The sequence below is a fragment of the Cibotium barometz genome, chromosome 30 (genome assembly GCF_041138505.1).
Source record: "Cibotium barometz isolate CiBa-2024 chromosome 30, ASM4113850v1, whole genome shotgun sequence".
Taxonomy (NCBI): Eukaryota; Viridiplantae; Streptophyta; class Polypodiopsida; order Cyatheales; family Cibotiaceae; genus Cibotium; species Cibotium barometz.
The window spans coordinates 35,235,162-35,255,007 of record NC_141075.1 but is presented as its reverse complement, the minus strand read 5'-3'; the positions used below and the strand labels follow the sequence as shown (position 1 = coordinate 35,255,007).

At 46.9% G+C, this 19,846-nt stretch overlaps 1 protein-coding gene across 2 annotated transcripts in view; it reads left to right on the top strand.

The window, feature by feature from the left end:
* The window catches only part of LOC147621417 (ATP binding microtubule motor family protein), a 154,425-nt gene that overhangs the window by 26,204 nt on the left and 108,375 nt on the right, over positions 1–19,846 (top strand). For both annotated transcript variants that reach the window (XM_086824163.1, XM_086824164.1), the window contains 7 exons: positions 821–886; positions 1,120–1,182; positions 1,332–1,382; positions 1,556–1,638; positions 1,846–1,945; positions 2,019–2,112; positions 2,247–2,518. In XM_086824163.1, the coding sequence (XP_086680289.1) occupies positions 821–886; positions 1,120–1,182; positions 1,332–1,382; positions 1,556–1,638; positions 1,846–1,945; positions 2,019–2,112; positions 2,247–2,518 (729 nt within the window). The remainder of the gene's footprint in view (positions 1–820; positions 887–1,119; positions 1,183–1,331; positions 1,383–1,555; positions 1,639–1,845; positions 1,946–2,018; positions 2,113–2,246; positions 2,519–19,846) is intronic.

The window sequence follows — 19,846 nt, the reverse complement described above, 5'->3', positions numbered from 1 at the left end:
ACTGCACACATGGGTATTGGACTTCCTTCTGTCATCCACAACAAGTAAGTGAATTTTCAGATTTAAATAAAGTATTGTGTGTTAAATCTGCTAAGGGATTCATTTCCCCACGGTAACACCCGTTCGGTGCCGGGTTGTCCAAGCTCTATTGGAGAACCTCGGTCCAAAGGTGCTGAGATCGGGAGAGCCAGGCGTTAGTACAAGAGCGCCTGTTTGTGCGTGGTCTTGGAACACCAGTGAGGCGCTCTCCGCGGAGTCCAGTGAAAGCACAGGACCGTAGAGACTGGACCACGCTAGTGGTCGTTCTGCTTCGAGCATCTACATTGAATTTCGACTTCGAGCATATTTGTTTGGTACTGTTTTCATATGTACATGGACATCATCTGGTTCTTGGAACCCATGGAGCATTGTATTTGTTAAATACTCCCAATAAATATATCATATATTGAGGGGGGGTCGGCTCGTTCCGGCCCCAGTGCTGGTGTCCATCTTTCCATTTCATTTTCATTTCAATTTCAAGTTGAATTAAGTTGTCCATTTCAAATTTGTGGTTTTAAAGTTGTGCTATTAAGCGTGTGGGTGTCCAACGGAGTCTTCCCACTTGACGGGATTGGTTTCAGTCCCAAAACCCGTTGAAGGGCCCCCATCTGTTGGTGTATCTGCTTTACTATGAAATGTTCTTGAGATGTTTGCAATTCTAGTTTTAAAGGCGGTACACAAATGATAAATAAATTACAAGTGTGTGCCAGTTTGCAAGCTTCATGAGCTATCTTTGAATCATGTAAACTAAAGTCATTCTTAAAATACATTTTTCTTGCAGGGAGTTCGCCTCAATGAGAGCAATTTTATCAACAATACCTCAATGGTCTTTGGTCAATGCCTCCGGGTGCGGTTTTTCTCTTGTTGTTAATAGACAAGGTTTTGGGAAAGCTTTTGAAAAAAAGTGAGAAATAAAAGTTGTGCGCACATGCACGTGCATGTGCACACGTATTTTTTTCAAGAGGTGTCAGGGTCGAACTCACAGCCTCTTGGATAGGGTGGGTCGTGGAGCAATCCACTCAGGCAAGAGCCTGTCAATTGCTAAGTTACAGTCATTTACCTATGTTGACCTTTTTACAGGCTTTGCTGGAACATCAGAAAAATCCAAAGAAGACACTACAAAAGCACTTTCAATATTCTATGGTATATTTCTGCTTCCAATTCAGGTCCATGTTTGTCATTGATATCAATATTGCAGCTCATATGCCAGGGAAGATGGGGTGTGCATCTGCTATCGAGTTGTGCTTTTGGTAAACGGCTTATTACAAACAATTTTCTGGTCGTGTTTGCAGCTTACAAGATATCTGAAGTCCTATATGGAAGCCAAAGGGAATATGACATTGGTAAACAATTCAGGAGCTTTAGTGCTTCACTTCTTTTGTATTTGAATATCCTTTCAGGTCATAATTAGAAAAAGGTTCAAGGTATCGAAAGGCTGCTCAACATAGCACGCAACTAGCATACTATCTGCGTTTCTTTTTCCCAAACTTAAGAATCATTGGCTGTTTGTATGCAGATAGTTAATGTAAGTCCATGTGAGGAGGATTATCTGGACACTGCTTTTGTGCTGAGGCAGGCTGCTCCTTATTCAAATATAAAGTAATTGGCTTACCTGCAATCTTGCTTGCCTTTATCTCTAAACTTTCCTGCCCCTCCCCCCAACTTATGAAAGATAGGAAATGGAAAGAAAAAGGCATTGCCATATTAACGTTGAAATTTGGATCTGCAGACTCTTTTAGGCCATCTAGCAATTAAAGGAACTTGCTTCTTTGATCCTCTGGAAATGATTTCATTCTGAGTTTGCAGGTTAAGTTTGTTGCCTCCTAAAGAAATCATTGACAAGCCGGCTTTGAAAAAAAGGGGTTTATTGCATCAAGAGAGGCAGCCTATGAAGAAACAGAGAAAGGTACAAGGGTCCTTTTACCTCAACTATGTTTGCTGTTGATATCTATGTTGACTTCTCAAGTTGTTTTGCATAGGTTGATGACCCAAAGAGTGCAGACGATGAGCATTATGGCTGCTCCAATGCCAATGCCACTCAAACAAGCAAGGGTGTTCAAAGCATCACTCTAGGTTTGGCCTCAACTGTTCTGGTTTTAGTGATATAAGTTGAAGGCATGCATCTTGTTTTTAAGGAAGCAACTGCTCCTATATTGCATTTGGTTTGGGGTAACTCAAATGCCAGGGATTTTTCTGGTTTTTGGCAGACCTAAATGCAGATGCCCAAAATCTTTGTCATGAAGTTGACACCTGCCAAGGTGAAGATGCAGACCATGTTGATGAGAATGTTATGCAAGATTCTGGAACGATCAATAAGCCCTCTCTGCATTTACATATATTAGAAGAGTTGAAGCTAAGCGTTTTGACCGAGGTGGAACAAGTTCTTCTTCAAAAAGGGGTGGAAAACTATGTTCAAGTATCTCATGCGGTTTCTAAAACTCTAGACAAATATATAAAGCAACATTATAACGGCTTTGAGGTATTTTTAAAATTGCCCTTTACAGTCACTTTTTTGTGCATACATTATTCAAGGATAAGTGTTTAATGCCATCTGCATTTGGTCCTTTTAGGAGAATCAGGACCTGGCAACTCTACCTGGGTCCTGCGGTCTCAATGATTACCTTTGGCTCATAATTTGGCATGACACTCAAAGCATCTTCTTTCTTTATTCGTAGTGCTGGGTAGCACTCCTAGGCATGGAGAACCTTGGTTACTAGGAGTCGGGTGGATATTTGCATCTGGCTTGGTCCTCCAAGCCAAAAATCAATGGTTGTGCATGGAGATGAAGCCTTTTGGCTTTATTATATTGCTTGAGCTCACATTTGTGTGGGAGAATCTTGTGCAAATATTGTGATGCTTTGAGTATCTTTTTGAGTATAGACTCATTATTTCCATTGTGTGTGTTGAGCTTTCACATTTCCACCCTAATTGCTAGAATGGTAGCATCTTGACTAGATGCCTTCATTCTGAATAATTTATGGAGGTTTCTTCTATGAAAATTTAGTTAGAATGTTACCTTAGTAAGGAGGCGGCAACCAGAGTATTTGTTGGAGAAACGAAGGCCAACAGTAGACACACCCATCAACTGCAGCAAGACTCAAGAAGCTGAAGAAGCAGCTTCGGTTCTATTCAATGCAGCCAGCCTGCTACGATATCCTTCAACAATTTTTGTATGCTTCAGTGGTTGTACATATCAACTCTTCAGAGCTGCAGCTGTCCTAGACTTCTGCGAGCTTGGGACAAGCCCTCTGAGCACTGAGGAAAAGGGTCTGCGGTAGGTGGTTGTACATATCAACTCTTCAGAGCTGCAGCTGTCCTACCCTTCTGCGAGCTTGGGTCAAGCTCTTTTGCAGGGCCCTCTGAGCACTGAGGAAAAGGATCTGCGGTAGCCTTTAATCTGAAATGATTTGGCACGCCTTCTCTCTGAGCACCAGCTGGCCATGTGATCTTACTTTTGGGATGTGGGCTATCATCCAGTCATAGATCTATCATCTCGTCTCTTCTCTTTATCCAGCTGAGCAGCAGCGGCAGTGCACAGCACATCTGCATGGTGGGTGAGATCTCATCTCAACACCATTGATTCCACCATCTCACAAGTGGTTGAATTTTTGTTCCTCCTCTCCTCCCCCCCTGTAGGTGACTGTTTTCTCTCTGCATGACATCCCCTTGTGGTTCCTTGGCCTCTGCCAAGACCTTTCCCTAGTGGTCTTCTTGATAGGACACGAAGGCCTCCTGACCCTTTCTGAGGATGCCATCAAGGACCTTAGAGCTATCCTATAATGAGTCTGAGTTGTTGGATTCCATGGCTGCACTTGGTGGATTGATCGTTCTCCTCCGGAGATAGCAGAGGACCCTTGTTGGCATCTTTGGGTTTAGGAGAGCTGATGCATAGCCTGTTTGCAGTAGTGGGATCCAAGGGAGTGGCAAGAGTCCACAACACACCAGCCCCATCCCAGCTACTTCTTTGCATGCTCAGCCTGCCTAGGACACGGTATCCAGCTTCACTACTAATGAGGCATCATTCCCCATCCTGTGCAGCTTTAGCATTAGCTTGCTCAGCGTGTGACAGGCCCAACCCTTGCGGAATGCCAGAGACGCTCTTGGAGCAGCTTCTCTGCTCCCAAGATCTCCAACTTTCTCTAGCTTACAGCCTAATCAAGGTCTTGTAGGGCATGGCTGGCCAACCTTGGTTGCACCTGCTAATGTTGAAGATGCGGAGTGGCATGAGGTCCCAACGGCACTGATAGAGCCCTTTGTGAACGATTTCCACCCTCTTGGTCCACCGGAGATTCACTTGATCCTAATAATTAAAGGACCATCGTGATTGGCCACATGTTGGCCAAACACTATGGATCGGTGCTAGAAGCGGAGCTTAGTTCATTTGCAGAGAGACAGGGATGCAGAGCCCCAAGACAGGCAGGCTTTCGGAGGAGCTACTCTACACTTGATCGCATCTTCACCCTCCGTGCCATCATCGAGGAGGGTAGAGCACGACATCAGAGGATTTATTGCTGCTTTGTGGATTTCCGCAAAGCTTTTGATACTGTACTCCATGCCATCATCGAGGAGGGTAGAGCACGACATCAGAGGATTTACTGTTGCTTTGTGGATTTCTGCAAAGCTTTTGATATTGTACCTCGAGCCTGCCTCCTACACCATCTACAGGAGAGAGGAGTCCCATCTGACATGGTTTGGAGCATCATCGCCCTCGATGACTCTGTCACACTGGATGAGTGAGAGCCCGCGAGGAGGTACATCGCAAGAGACTTCCAGCACTATTGGGGTGAAACAGGGCTGCCCTCTATCACCCACTCTTTTTGGCCCCTACATTGATGAGATCTCGAGCTTTATTGATGGGTTAGGCAGGGCTGGTCCCACAGTGGCAGGCATATAAATCCCCATACTACTTTATGCAGATGACATCGTCCTCCTCTCAGACTCAGCCAAGGGGCTTCAAAGACAGTTGGATGCCTCATAGGACTTCTGTACTCAGCGGGACCTCAATGTTAACCTTGGTAAAACCAAGGTAATGGTCTTCAATACTTTCCACCCCTTGACATCCAGATTGAGCTTCACATACAGAGGGGCTCCTGTGGAGATTGTCTCATCCTATGTCTACCTTGGTGTCACTTTCAGTGGCCCACGCTTCACCATGCTTCCCACAACACATGCCAGAGTGACGAGGATATGCAGCCTTGAGCTTACTTGAGTGGTAGTGCTTCCAGGTACATTTCCAGGAGCCCAAGACGAAGGGTTGGCTTTTTGACACCCTTGTCACACCAGCCTTGATGTATGGAGCAGGCTTTTGGGGGACCAAATTTATCCGATGAGGATTGGCAGTGAGTTGAGAGGCCCTAGTTCATGATGTTCTCCCGTATGATCCATAGCAAACCATCAGTCCCAGACCAGATTATCCAGGCAGAGTTTGCTGCAGCCCCGATGGTAGTGGATGCACTCTTCCAGACAGCCACATACCTCCATTGCATCAGTTACATGGATCCCCAGTATATGGGCTCCGCATGGATCACCTACCACCCCTTTAGTATAGTTTGGACTCCCCTTTTCTCCGATTCTCTCACAAGGATACCAACTGGGTTATCTGGTTAGAACTTCTCAGCCTCTACACCCATTGCACATGGATCACACCTCGGAGCTCCCAAAACGAAGATGCACTTCTACAGAGATCACTTCGTCATGCTCATTGAGAATGGATTCATCTAACAGTCGGGCTACCTGAGTGTTCACACGTCCCATGCCATGTAGAATGCGATTGGCCAGATATGGGTTTCATCCCACCGCCTCAGAGTGGAGATAGGTAGAGTTGAGCATGCCTTCAGAGCTGGGAAGCTCAGACGGAGACCCAGAGAGGAGAGGATTTGCCGATTATGCCACACAGAGGTTGAAACCAAGGAGCATTACATATGCCGTTGCCTAGTATACTATGGGATCCGTGGGAGGTTTCATTTGGTCCACTTCCCAAGACCATTGATTTCTTGGACTAGCATTGCTTAGGCCTCTTCTTGCTTGAGGTCCGCAGACATAGGGACACTTTCTTGAAAGAGCTTTTGCCCCCAGCCACCCCGCCTCCTCCCTCGCCAACCAACCATTACCAATTTATTCTGGATGCAGGAGGTGGAGGACATCGATACAGTGGATCTTGTGGATCCACCTTGAGATGCTCCGGACCCACCTCACCCGAGAGGAGTTACGATCTGTGACATGGGCAAAGCAACTGAGAGACAGACGTCAGCTGGTGTGTTGCGCAATATTTAAAATAGAAAATAAAGAACTAGAGAGGGTGAGGCACAATAGATGAGAATGGCAGGGATGTTGAGAAGTTGTGCAGGCCACACATTGTTCTGCTCTTCGGCTTTGATGGACCAGATCGACGTGTTGCAAAACTCTTGCCGCTTATCGTGCAATTGGCCACAATGATTTTCAACAGCATTTAAGCCTTAGTAAGGCTTGTCAAAGCCTTCCTTGTCACCACTTACTCGCCTTCGTAGTAGCACTCGTCAGTTTTAGTAGCAACACCCTTGTCGCCACCTACACGCCTTCGTAGCATTTGTCAGTTTCAGTAGCAACACCCTCATCACCACCTGCTCGCCTTCGTAGCTTTTTGCTCTGCACCTACCAAGGTTATCTTCTCCGCCCAATTGAGAACGCATGCCTCTACACACCGTGTGCCTAGCACCGACACGGCATCGACTACCTTCCACACAATCTCACTATCTCTATTGCTTGCCATGTTTAAGGGGATAATGTGTCTTTAAAAAATACTTTTAAAGATTAATCATTAAGGATTGGTTCACATGGCAAAGAAAGCGCAGCCAATTTTTGGCTTCATGCATTTATTTTGGACTTCACCAAATGCCCTTGCAACATTGGCACATGTTTTTATACTAGCACGAGCTTCTATGTCATCACCATCATCTGTGCTTAGGCCCCAACATGCAGTGCCTTGGAAATGTTGCAGCAAAAAGGCTCTCTACTACGATCGCGAGATTCTTCTTGGAAATCCTTTTTTAGTTTTTTGTGTGTGGTCATGGGTCTTGTGCCCAGGTTGTCCCTCGAAAAAGATTTGTAATAAATGCTATGTGTGTGTTTTTCTCTTCGTGTGCTTTGAGTTAGTTATCTTCAATAACACTCTGTTATAAATCCCTTATTAAAGCAAGGGGGGGGATATTGTGATTACCAATATAGGACATGGACAACTAACTCCCAGTGTTACCTTGGCCTTGAGTCGGAGTTGGGGATAAGCTACATGAACCTCTGAGCCAAGCATGATAAGCCTCTGAGCCATGCTAGTGTTGAGCCTTTGAGGCTAAGCTCACTAGCCTTTGAGCCAAGCTTATCAGCCTCTGAGCCAAGTTACATGAGCCTCTGAGCCTGCAACTAGAACATGCCGAGTTCGGACCAAAGTTGGAGCATGCGTATTCTTGCCTTTTGAAAGTTCCTCATCACACTTCCACCTTTGCTCCAAACGGGGGTTTGTTGGGTCGAGGGGTTTCTTGGGTATTTGGAGCCTCCTGTACATGTGTGTGTACCCTTGTTTGTGTACCCGAAAGTGTGTGTGAACAGCTCCTGAATGCTCACTTATGTGTAAGTGTGCTTATGTGTGTGAACCCACCCTTAGGTGGATAAGATATTATGTGTGTGAAGTAAGTAGTGATGTCAATGGCCATGCCATGTGTCAGTCACCTAGTGTGTTCGATTGAGTCAAAAGATAAGGTTTGCAACCTATAAAAGCATGTACTTGGTGTACTTTATTTACACATCAATCCAATCCTCATTGAGTCGCGCAATCTTGAGCATTATCACATCAATACAATCCTCATTGAGTCGTGCAATCTTGAGCATTATCACATCATCGATGGCAAGGCCACCGATTAGCGCCACACGGCCTATGGGACATCGGCTATGGAGGATCCAGATTCACAGATACACATAGCAGTTTGGAACTGCAATGGAGCACTTTGGACACATCTTGGGAGGATGGAGGAGGTCATGGAGGGATGGGACATCATACTACTTACAGAGACGCACCAGAGCCCAGAGAGGGGGCTACCCAAAGTAGAGGGCTATCAGTGGGAGTTTACATACAGGGGGACCACACGGCAGAGCACATCGAGAGGATCTAGAGGTATAGCGGTACTCTTCAAGCGAGAGCTACAGGAGCGCCTACAGGTGGTAGCACGTGACCAGGAGGCTAGATACATGTGGATTAGACTGCAGCTCTCAGCAGACAGGGTGTTATATATTGCTCTATGCTACTTCTCTCCTAGAGGATCGAGATATGCCATGACAACAGAGGATGAGAGTAGAGGCGAGGAGGAGGACACAGGGCCAGTGGGAGAGTCACCATATGCAGCCCTTTCAGATGAGATCATACACTACTCCAACTTGGGGGAAGTCCTCCATATGGGGGACTTCAATGCATGGACATAGAGCCGACAGTGCAACATTTATGATTTCGAGCACCCCGAGGTGATGCACACACTAGAGGTGGAGGACACGGGAGCTTGCAGGGTGTCAGAAGACATGGGGCTGGATAACACCAGATATGGTCATCACTTACTTGAGCTGGGAGCACGACACCATCTCGTTATTTATAACGGGATAAGACAGTAGCAGGATTCAGGAACACTGACATGCTTTCCATGATCGGGGGGGTAGCACAGTGGACTACATCATGGGGTCCATGGAGACCACACAGGTAGTGACATCTTTCACCATCCCCTCCTTGTCCTATTGGTGCGGATCACATGTACCTCTTACTGTCACTGGCGAGCTCCACACCAGCACCCACACAGCCCACACAGGCATCGCATACAACTTTCTACTTCACCCATGACTTGGCAAACATAAATGAGCATCATGTATATGACGGGCTATTCCAAATGGATCCCCTGTCACCTCTAGACACACTCACCACCCAGCTGTCATCTCTACTACATACAGCCGCCACCCCCAGCTTCCCCCATCATACACACATTGCACACACAGATAGATCTCGGAGCATGCCCCAGAATCGGTGGTATGATGATGAGTGCAGAGAGCTATATATAGACTCCTCCGTGCCCAGAGAGCAATGGGGACCATTACACAGAGACAGGCGAGCCAACAGATGAGGATCCTCACACGCCATAAGAGGCGTGCATATGAGGAGGCACAGTACTAGGATATATACCACCTACTCATGAGCAGAGATGCAGCCACTGCATGGCGTAGGATGAGAGAGCCTCGCCCTCGTACCTTGATTGAGGATCCACACACATGGCACACATATGCAAAGAGCCTCTACCATATCCCTCAGCAGCCGCCCATACCACAGCCATAGGAATCCCGCCCTACCACCTCTACTTTCTTTACCGCCTCGATGGTAGAGAGAGCTATCCGCCGGTTACAGCATGGGAGATCGGCTGACCACACAGGTATACAGAGTGAGCATCTTATTTATGCAGCTGACACACTAGGACCCTTTGTTGCTCACCTATTTAATAGGGCACTAGTGGAGGGCCTACCAGCTGAGTGGACTATGCACACCATCGTGCCTCTCCACAAAGCGGGAGACATGCTAGACCCCAGCAACTACAGGACTATCATGATTGGTCATACATTGGCCAAACTTTATGGCACAGTGCTCGAGGCAGAGTTGAGCTCATATGTAGAGAAGGAGGGACTGCGAGCACCAGGGCAGGTTGGATTCCGACGAGCTTTCTCCACTATTGACCATATATTCACCCTGAGATGTCTGATTGACCAGGCTAGGGCGCGGGAGAAGAGATTATACTGCTGCTTTGTGGATTTCTGCAAAGCATTTGACACGGTGCCACGAGAGAGACTCTTCCAGCGCCTACAGTCATTGGGGATCCCATCAGAGATGATTTGGGGCATCTATGCTTTATATGAGTAGGTCTTTGGGCGCATACAATGCCCCGGGGGGCTATCTGATGTTATTGCTACCACCATATGTGTGAAGGAAGGATGCCCACTCTCTCCTACACTATTTGGGCTATACATCGATGAGGTGGCTGACTTCATTGGTCACGGTGGTGGGGACGGGGTAGGCATCTCAAGTACCACAGTCCACATTATGCTATATGCAGATCATATTATTCTGGTCTCTGAGTCGCGGATGGGAATACAGCACCATCTCCATGCACTCGATGACTTCTGCACACAAAGGGGGCTTACAGTGAACCTTGGGAAAACCAAGGCCATGATTGAAACCACACCTCAAGGCCGGTTCGACGACAAGCCATCTTCACACTAGCAAGAGGACAGGTAGAGGTGGTAGACTCATGTGTACATGGGGATTACATTTACGACTCCGCTAGGAAGATTTACTATGGCACAGGCAGCCACGGATAGACTCACACGAGGGTATGCAGCTCTGGCCATGCTAGAGAGAGTGTCACCAGGCACACTTCCAGGAGCCCCGCACGAAGGGGTGGTTGTTTGACACACTAGTCACCCTTGCTTTGATGTATGCTGCAACAGTATGGGCACCTGGGCTCGCCACCTGCACATGGTCTCAAATAGAGAGGCCTCAGATTCTCATGCTCTCACGGATGATCCGCAGTAAACCCTCTGTCCCACATGACATTGTCCGGACGGAGTTTGTTGCACCTCCTATGCTAGTAGAGGCCCTCTTCCAGACGATCTGCTTCATACAGACGATCAGAGATATGCCATCAGATCGACTCTCACATAGAGCTTTTGAGGTGTCTAGGCAGCTTGTAGAGAGTGGAGATAGGAGATCATGGTATTCACAGATGATACAGTGGCTCACTCAGCATGGTCTTGACATAGATCACTTGCCACCTTTCCAGTATGATATACATGCACCACACATCCAGCTCTCTCACAGTGAGAGGAACAGAGTCCTTCGGTAGGATTTATGGCAGCGATACACTCAAGAGACTTGGATCACACCCAGTCAACCTCTACCGCCGAAGATGCTATACTACAGAGATCAGTTTATGTGTATCTCAGCGGATGGATACAGAGGCCTGGATACATGGATGTGTACATGCCTCACAGTGCCCGAGTGGTGATTGGCCAGCTCAGAGTGTCATCACACCAGCTTGAGATTGAGGCAGGTAGGGCAGCACGGATCCCCATAACAGAGAGGATATGCAGACTATGCCAGGAGGAGGTTGAGAGTGAGGAACATTATGTATGCAGATGCAGAGCATATAGTGTCATTAGAGAGAGATACACCACCATCTTCAATGGACATCCCTCACTCTGCCAGATCATGGAGTCTGCAGACCAGCGCAGATTTGGCCAATTATTGCTAGAGACACAGCGCCACAGAGAGACACTGCTACGGACTCATACCACAGGGAGAGGTGGGCGACAGCTCCAGCTCACTGATTTCTTTCAGAGATCTTTCCCAGTGCCTACCCTGACACAGGAGGGGGTTACACTTCAGCACACTGCGGACCTCCAAGCCAGACGGAGACTGAGAGCACCAGGCTACCAGACTCCCAAACTACATCAGAGGGAGATCACAGAGATACGGGCTCAACATCAGCACCATATCCAAGAGCGGCTAGCTCACTTACACTCACACCCGGAGATCATGCTCCGAGGTATTTTTGCCTCGCCCTCGCCTCTGTATCACATATTACACCCCCATTATGGTACTGGTTGGAGCTAGACAGATCTGCATTGCATTCTTGTATACCCTGCGCATATAGGTTGCATACTGAGCCTCTAGCAGAAGTGCTCCATCCATCACACCCCCCCACTAGCTCAGTACCTTCATAGTTTATTTCATGTTCTTTTTGTCCTTTTTTTTTTCCTGGACATCCAGAAGACATTGACAGTTGTACATTGATTTGTCTCATAGGTTGAGTTCGGCTTCTAGTAGACGTTAATACAGCTTTTTTTTTTTTTTTTTTTTTCGTGAAATGGTGTTTTATATTATATGTAATATGTACATCAGCCACATGGCTCACACAGAACCTATGGCCCCAAACAAAACCCCCACAAAAGATCCTCTAAAGGATCATGACCATGCAAACCTGTACACTAGTAAGAAAGCCTCCTAGCCAAATAAGCATCCCAGATAGAAGCATCAAAGATGAGCCAGCCGAGCCGCCGTAGACCATAAGGAAATAACATCTGCATCCAGTAGCTGAGCTGAGAGAAGAGAAGAAAACTGCCAAAGCAGCAAACCGCGGATACGTAGAATGTGCCCATGTATTCCAGACAAGGAATCAAAAATGAACCCATTCCGTGTAGTCCAAATATGCCAAAGTCCTGTCCATCTAAGGAAATGGAAAATCACAAGGTGGCTGTCTGAAGTAATGACTTGAGGACAAATCCCAAATATCCACTGATGAGCCGAAATAGTAGACCTCTCTACTGCCTCCCAAACGCGAGAGACAAAAGACCAAATCTGACGGGCCACTAGACAACTCATGAACAGATGCGTAACTGTTTCAGTGCATGTCGTGCAGAAGAAGCAAGAGGCCAGTGTAATTTCTTTCTTTCTTTCTTTCTTTCTTTCTTTCTCTCTCTCTCTCTCTCTCTCTCTCTCTCAGCCATGGACATCTTCGAACCTCCATAGCTACAAGCTCTTTGCAAACCCTAACTCTCTGTTCCTTCAAAAGGACAATTATTTGTGCGAAACACTAATTCCATGTCAGTCATGTTCTGGGAAGATTCAGCCCATTCGTTTGTACTCATTCAATTGCAGTAATACATGCAAATACTCTCTTTGGAGGGCAGCCCTTACGTGGATATCTTGGACTCCATCAGGTGTTTTGTGTATGCTCCATCTTTTTTCTTTTCTTTTCCAGACAGTGTATCAGATGTCACATGGTTGTAACTTTGGTCTCATAGGTCACTTTGGCCTTTTGAAGACGTTATATAACATTTCATTTCATTTCATTTCTCTCTTAGTAGCTTCACATGTTTCCCATGTTTCCCATTGTCCCATGTTACTCTTGATCTCTAGATCTACAGATATTTAGATCCTTTCTCACTTTTTTCTGTTACACACCATTGACATTTGCATAGTTGTCACGGTATGAAAATACGATACCGTACGGGAATTTTTGGTACGATATGAAATTTTCGGGTACTATACGATAAAATATGGTTTTTTTTTTTTAACACTTACAACCTATGGAGCTTCAAGCTTGATTGTGAGGGAAGGTTGGGAGGGGAGGAGTCTACAGTGCTTGAGGAACCAGAACATGGATATGTGTCTCTCCGAGTTGGATCTCCCGATTGTCTCCAAAAAAGAACCTGGATGGGTAATGCAATACCAAAGGTCTCCCAATGTAGCGTTTATGACTAAGGGACCGTCCTTGCACAAATACAAGCAGTGCATCTAGGGTGATAGGCTTAGGGACTCCTCTCTAGATCAAAATGGCCATGCCTGTGCATACCATGATCCTCTGTCTCTTGCCTCAGCCAGCTGTCTAGATGCCTCAAAAGCTCTGTATGACAATCTGTCCTGTGGCATCTCTCTGAATCTGTCTAGCAGGCATATAGTCTGAAATATGGCCTCTACCATCATAGGAGGCGCAGCAAACTCAGCTCGGATAATGTCACGAGGTACTGACGGTTTGCTGCGTATCATGCGTGCCATCATGAGGGCCTGTGGTCTCTCTATCTGTGTCCACCAATGGGTAGCAACCTGGCGCCCATACCGCTGCTCCATACATCAATGCAGGTGTGACTAATGTGTCAAATAGCCACCCCTTCGTCCGAGGCTCCTGAAAATGCGCCTGGTGGCATTGTCTCTCTAGCATAGCCAATGTTGCATATCCCCGTGTCAATCTAGCTCTGGCTGCTGAACCCATGATGAAGCGTGTGGCTGCTGTAGAGAAGGTAACCCCTAGGTACACGTATGATGTCACCACCTCCACCTGGCGTCCTGCGAGAGTGAATGTCAGCTGATTCCTGCCCTGTCTCGATGTGTGAAAGACCATAACCTTGGTTTTCCCAAGGTTCACAGTAAGACCCGAAGGCACATGACCTGAAGAGGTACCCCTGTCCTTTAAAATACCCCAAACCATAAGTGGTGAGACCCTTCCATGAAGTTCCTTGTGATCTGGTTAGGTATGGCTGTATTCATTTGCATAATGCTCTGACTAGTGCCTCTCAAGTGCTCGGTGTGAAGCATTCTCTCATCCTCCAAGAACATAAAACGTGGGCTGAAATCCAATCACCTCCCCTAATTGGAATGCACCTTGTAATCTGCTTGTAGAAAAAAGTCCTTTCAAGGCTCAATGCTAGGAAGAAATCCTTTGACTACTACCAGCTTACATAGTAAAACCTTACACTCCACCTCCGGGTCAATGATGTTCAATCCTCCCTCTTGCTTAGGCATAGTAATGGTATCCCAAGCCACTCTCGCTCTAGTGTGTATAGTGCCATCTGGTTGTGACTAAAGGAAGTTCCCCGAATAAGCCGACGTAGCTGACCAATGCATCCCTTATGAAAAATCTAGCACGGTGTGATAAACCAAGCAATCACCCCAGCATTTGGTTAGCTTCCAAGGCTCTAGAGGCCAAAGCAAGCTTCTGGCTATTCCAATGCTGAAGTTTGCTTTTAATGCTCATGAGCATAGGAGCAAATTGATGTGCAGAAGAGATGTCAATGCCAACCTGATAGCCAAGGTATTTGGCGATGCATCCTCTCTCAACCTAAGTGAACCCCACATCCAAACCCCAATCTGTTTGTGGAGAGTCACTAATCTGGAATCCCGCCGATTTGGGCCAATCGATGGTGGCGCCTTCTGCCAAACAAAACATTTCCAAGGCAGTGCGAAGCACAGAGGCATGCTTGTGAAGCCTCCAAAAACATAGCAGTATCATGTGCTAACTTTGAGTCCAGTAACTCTTTCTCTGTGCGAAGAGGCAGCCTGAGAAACACCCGGGGTAACCTTGAGAAACTTGCTCATAGCCTCCGCTACTATAAGGTAAAGTAGTAGAGCTAAGGGGCATCCTTGCCTCACGGAACGGGAGGTCTGAAAGTGCTCATCACGCCCCCCGCAGGCCAAAACTTTGCTGTGGGCCTCCCTACATGTGCAAGAGACCCCTTTGATCCACTACTGGGAGAAACCCATCCGTGCCGTCGTGCCTTCCAAGAAGTCCCAATCCGCTCTGTCAAGCTTTTTCAAGTCTAGCAAGAGAATGGCAAGGGGTTGTTGGCTAAATTTAGCCCACTCCACAGCTTGCCAGGATGAAAAGATGCTATCAAAAATACTCCTTCCTTGGAGGAAGCCATTCTGTGTATCATGAATAACTCTCTGAAGAACATGCTGAAGCCTCATACTCATTGCCTTCGCTAAGATTTTGTAAGCATATCCAAGCAGAGTCATGAGCCTCCACCATCTTATATTGGTCTTGTCCCCAACTTTCGGGACAAGGTGGATACGACCCCTCCATCAGAAGAGGGGGCATCATACCACTGTACATCTGCTGCAGAGCAGTGGTACCATCATCACCAATGTAATCCCAAAATTGCAAAAGGATGGAGATAGATCAGCTCATCCTTTGAAAAGGGGGCATCCAAAGAGGTGCACACATCATTTGTAATAAGCTTGGGCATGCGCTCCCAGACTTTCTGTTGTGCAACATCTCTATCCAAAGAGTGGGCCCTTGCAGAAAGTAAGGTTTGATGAAAATCTGAGGCAAAACTCCTCACCTTATTTGGATCAGTATGAAATTCCCACTAAGAATCCTGCAAGCACCTCAAACTGTCCTTATTGTGCATAGGTCCATGTGTTGAGAAAAACAGTTTGTTGCATGTGCCACCCCCACGTGTCCAAAATGCTTGATTAGCATGAAATGCAAAATCAGCCCGCCTATCCATGGCCACCTATAGCTCTAACAGTGGACAAGAGTTCTGGGATCCAAGGGGACTCAGGGTGCTTCTCGTGTTCCCTCTGAAGAGTGCAGTCAACTTGCATCTGATAGCTCGCTCCTTGTCCAAAGCCTCTTCTTTCTTGGCGAAGGCAACAGAATGATAGTGCTGGCTAGTCCTTTCCAGGGCCAAGGGAAGTCTCTCCCAAGGGTTAGGATCATCACAAAACCTCCAAATCTCTCTAACCTCCTAGGAGCCCCGCACGAAGGGGTGGTTGTTTGACACACTAGTCACCCTTGCTTTGATGTATGCTGCAACAGTATGGGCACCTGGGCTCGCCACCTGCACATGGTCTCAAATAGAGAGGCCTCAGATTCTCATGCTCTCACGGATGATCCGCAGTAAACCCTCTGTCCCACATGACATTGTCCGGACGGAGTTTGTTGCACCTCCTATGCTAGTAGAGGCCCTCTTCCAGACGATCTGCTTCATACAGACGATCAGAGATATGCCATCAGATCGACTCTCACATAGAGCTTTTGAGGTGTCTAGGCAGCTTCTAGAGAGTGGAGATAGGAGATCATGGTATTCACAGATGATACAGTGGCTCACTCAGCATGGTCTTGACATAGATCTCTTGCCACCTTTCCAGTATGATATACATGCACCACACATCCACCAGTTCTCTCACAGTGAGAGGAACAGAGTCCTTCGGCAGGATTTATGGCAGCGATACACTCAAGAGACTTGGATCACACCCAGTCAACCTCTACCGCCGAAGATGCTATACTACAGTGATCAGTTTATGCGTATCTCAGCGGATGGATACAGAGGCCTGGATACATGGATGTTTACATGCCTCACAGTGCCCGAGTGGTGATTGGCCAGCTCAGAGTGTCATCACACCAGCTTGAGATTGAGGCAGGTAGGGCAGCACGGATCCCCATAACAGAGAGGATATGCAGACTATGCGAGGAGGAGGTTGAGAGTGAGGAACATTATGTATGCAGATGCAGAGCATATAGTGTCATTAGAGAGAGATACACCACCATCTTCAATGGACATCCCTCACTCTGCCAGATCATGGAGTCTGCAGACCAGCGCAGATTTGGCCAATTCTTGCTAGAGACACAGCGCCACAGAGAGACACTGCTACGGACTCATACCACAGGGAGAGGTGGGCGACAGCTCCAGCTCACTGATTTCTTTCAGAGATCTTTCCCAGTGCCTACCCTGACACAGGAGGGGGTTACACTTCAGCGCACTGCAGACCTCCAAGCCAGACGGAGACTGAGAGCACCAGGCTACCAGACTCCCAAACTACATCAGAGGGAGATCACAGAGATACGGGCTCAACATCAGCACCATATCCAAGAGCGGCTAACTCACTTACACTCACACCCGGAGATCATGCTCCGAGGTATTTTTGCCTCGCCCTCGCCTCTGTATCACATATTACACCCCCATTATGGTACTGGTTGGAGCTAGACAGATCTGCATTGCATTCTTGTATACCCTGCGCATATAGGTTGCATACTGAGCCTCTAGCAGTAGTGCTCCATCCATCACACCCCCCCACTAGCTCAGTACCTTCATAGTTTATTTCATGTTCTTTTTGTCCTTTTTTTTTCCTGGACATCCAGAAGACATTGACAGTTGTACATTGATTTGTCTCATAGGTTGAGTTCGGCTTCTAGTAGACGTTAATACAGCTTTCTTTGTTTCTTTCTTTCTCTTTCTCTCTCTCTCTCTGTCTCTCTCTCTCTCTCTCTCTCTCTCTCTCTCTCTCAGCCATGGACATCTTCGAACCTCCATAGCTACAAGCTCTTTGCAAACCCTAACTCTCTGTTCCTTCAAAAGGACAATTATTTGTGCGAAACACTAATTCCATGTCAGTCATGTTCTGGGAAGATTCAGCCCATTCGTTTGTACTCATTCAATTGCAGTAATACATGCAAATACTCTCTTTGGAGGGCAGCCCTTAAGTGGATATCTTGGACTCCATCAGGTGTTTTGTGTATGCTCCATCCTTTTTCTTTTCTTTTCCAGACAGTGTATCAGATGTCACATGGTTGTAACTTTGGTCTCATAGGTCACTTTGGCCTTTTGAAGACGTTATATAACATTTCATTTCATTTCATTTCTCTCTCAGTAGCTTCACATGTTTCCCATGTTTCCCATTGTCCCATGTTACTCTTGATCTCTAGATCTACAGATATTTAGATCCTTTCTCACTTTTTTCTGTTACACACCATTGACATTTGCATAGTTGTCACGGTATGAAAATACGATACCGTACGGGAATTTTTGGTACGATATGAAATTTTTGGGTACTATACGATAAAATATGGTTTTTTGTTTTTAACACTTACAACCTATGGAGCTTCAAGCTTGATTGTGAGGGAAGGTTGGGAGGGGAGGAGTCTACAGTGCTTGAGGAACCAGAACATGGATATGTGTCTCTCCCAGTTGGATCTCCCGATTGTCTCCAAAAAAGAACCTGGATGGGTAATGCAATACCAAAGGTCTCCCAATGTAGCGTTTATGACTAAGGGACCGTCCTTGCACAAATACAAGCAGTGCATCTAGGGTGATAGGCTTAGGGACTCCTCTCTAGATCAAAATGGCCATGCCTGTGCATACCATGATCCTCTGTCTCTTGCCTTAGCCAGCTGTCTAGATGCCTCAAAAGCTCTGTATGACAATCTGTCCTGTGGCATCTCTCTGAATCTGTCTAGCAGGCATATAGTCTGAAATATGGCCTCTACCATCATAGGAGGCGCAGCAAACTCAGCTCGGATAATGTCACGAGGTACTGACGGTTTGCTGCGTATCATGCGTGCCATCATGAGGGCCTGTGGTCTCTCTATCTGTGTCCACCAATGGGTAGCAACCTGGCGCCCATACCGCTGCTCCATACATCAATGCAGGTGTGACTAATGTGTCAAATAGCCACCCCTTCGTCCGAGGCTCCTGAAAATGCGCCTGGTGGCATTGTCTCTCTAGCATAGCCAATGTTGCATATCCCCGTGTCAATCTAGCTCTGGCTGCTGAACCCATGATGAAGCGTGTGGCTGCTGTAGAGAAGGTAACCCCTAGGTACACGTATGATGTCACCACCTCCACCTGGCGTCCTGCGAGAGTGAATGTCAGCTGACTCCTGCCCTGTCTCGATGTGTGAAAGACCATAACCTCGGTTTTCCCAAGGTTCACAGTAAGACCCCAAGGCACATGACTTGAAGAGGTACCCCTGTCCTTTAAAATACCCCAAACCATAAGTGGTGAGACCCTTCCATGAAGTTCCTTGTGATCTGGTTAGGTATGGCTGTATTCATTTGCATAATGCTCTGACTAGTGCCTCTCAAGTGCTCGGTGTGAAGCATTCTCTCATCCTCCAAGAACATAAAACGTGGGCTGAAATCCAATCACCTCCCCTAATTGGAATGCACCTTGTAATCTGCTTGTAGAAAAAAGTCCTTTCAAGGCTCAATGCTAGGAAGAAATCCTTTGACTACTACCAGCTTACATAGTAAAACCTTACACTCCACCTCCGGGTCAATGATGTTCAATCCTCCCTCTTGCTTAGGCATAGTAGTGGTATCCCAAGCCACTCTCGCTCTAGTGTGTATAGTGCCATCTGGTTGTGACTAAAGGAAGTTCCCCGAATAAGCCGACGTAGCTGACCAATGCATCCCTTATGAAAAATCTAGCACGGTGTGATAAACCAAGCAATCACCCCAGCATTTGGTTAGCTTCCAAGGCTCTAGAGGCCAAAGCAAGCTTCTGGCTATTCCAATGCTGAAGTTTGCTTTTAATGCTCATGAGCATAGGAGCAAATTGATGTGCAGAAGAGATGTCAATGCCAACCTGATAGCCAAGGTATTTGGCGATGCATCCTCTCTCAACCTAAGTGAACCCCACATCCAAACCCCAATCTGTTTGTGGAGAGTCACTAATCTGGAATCCCGCCGAT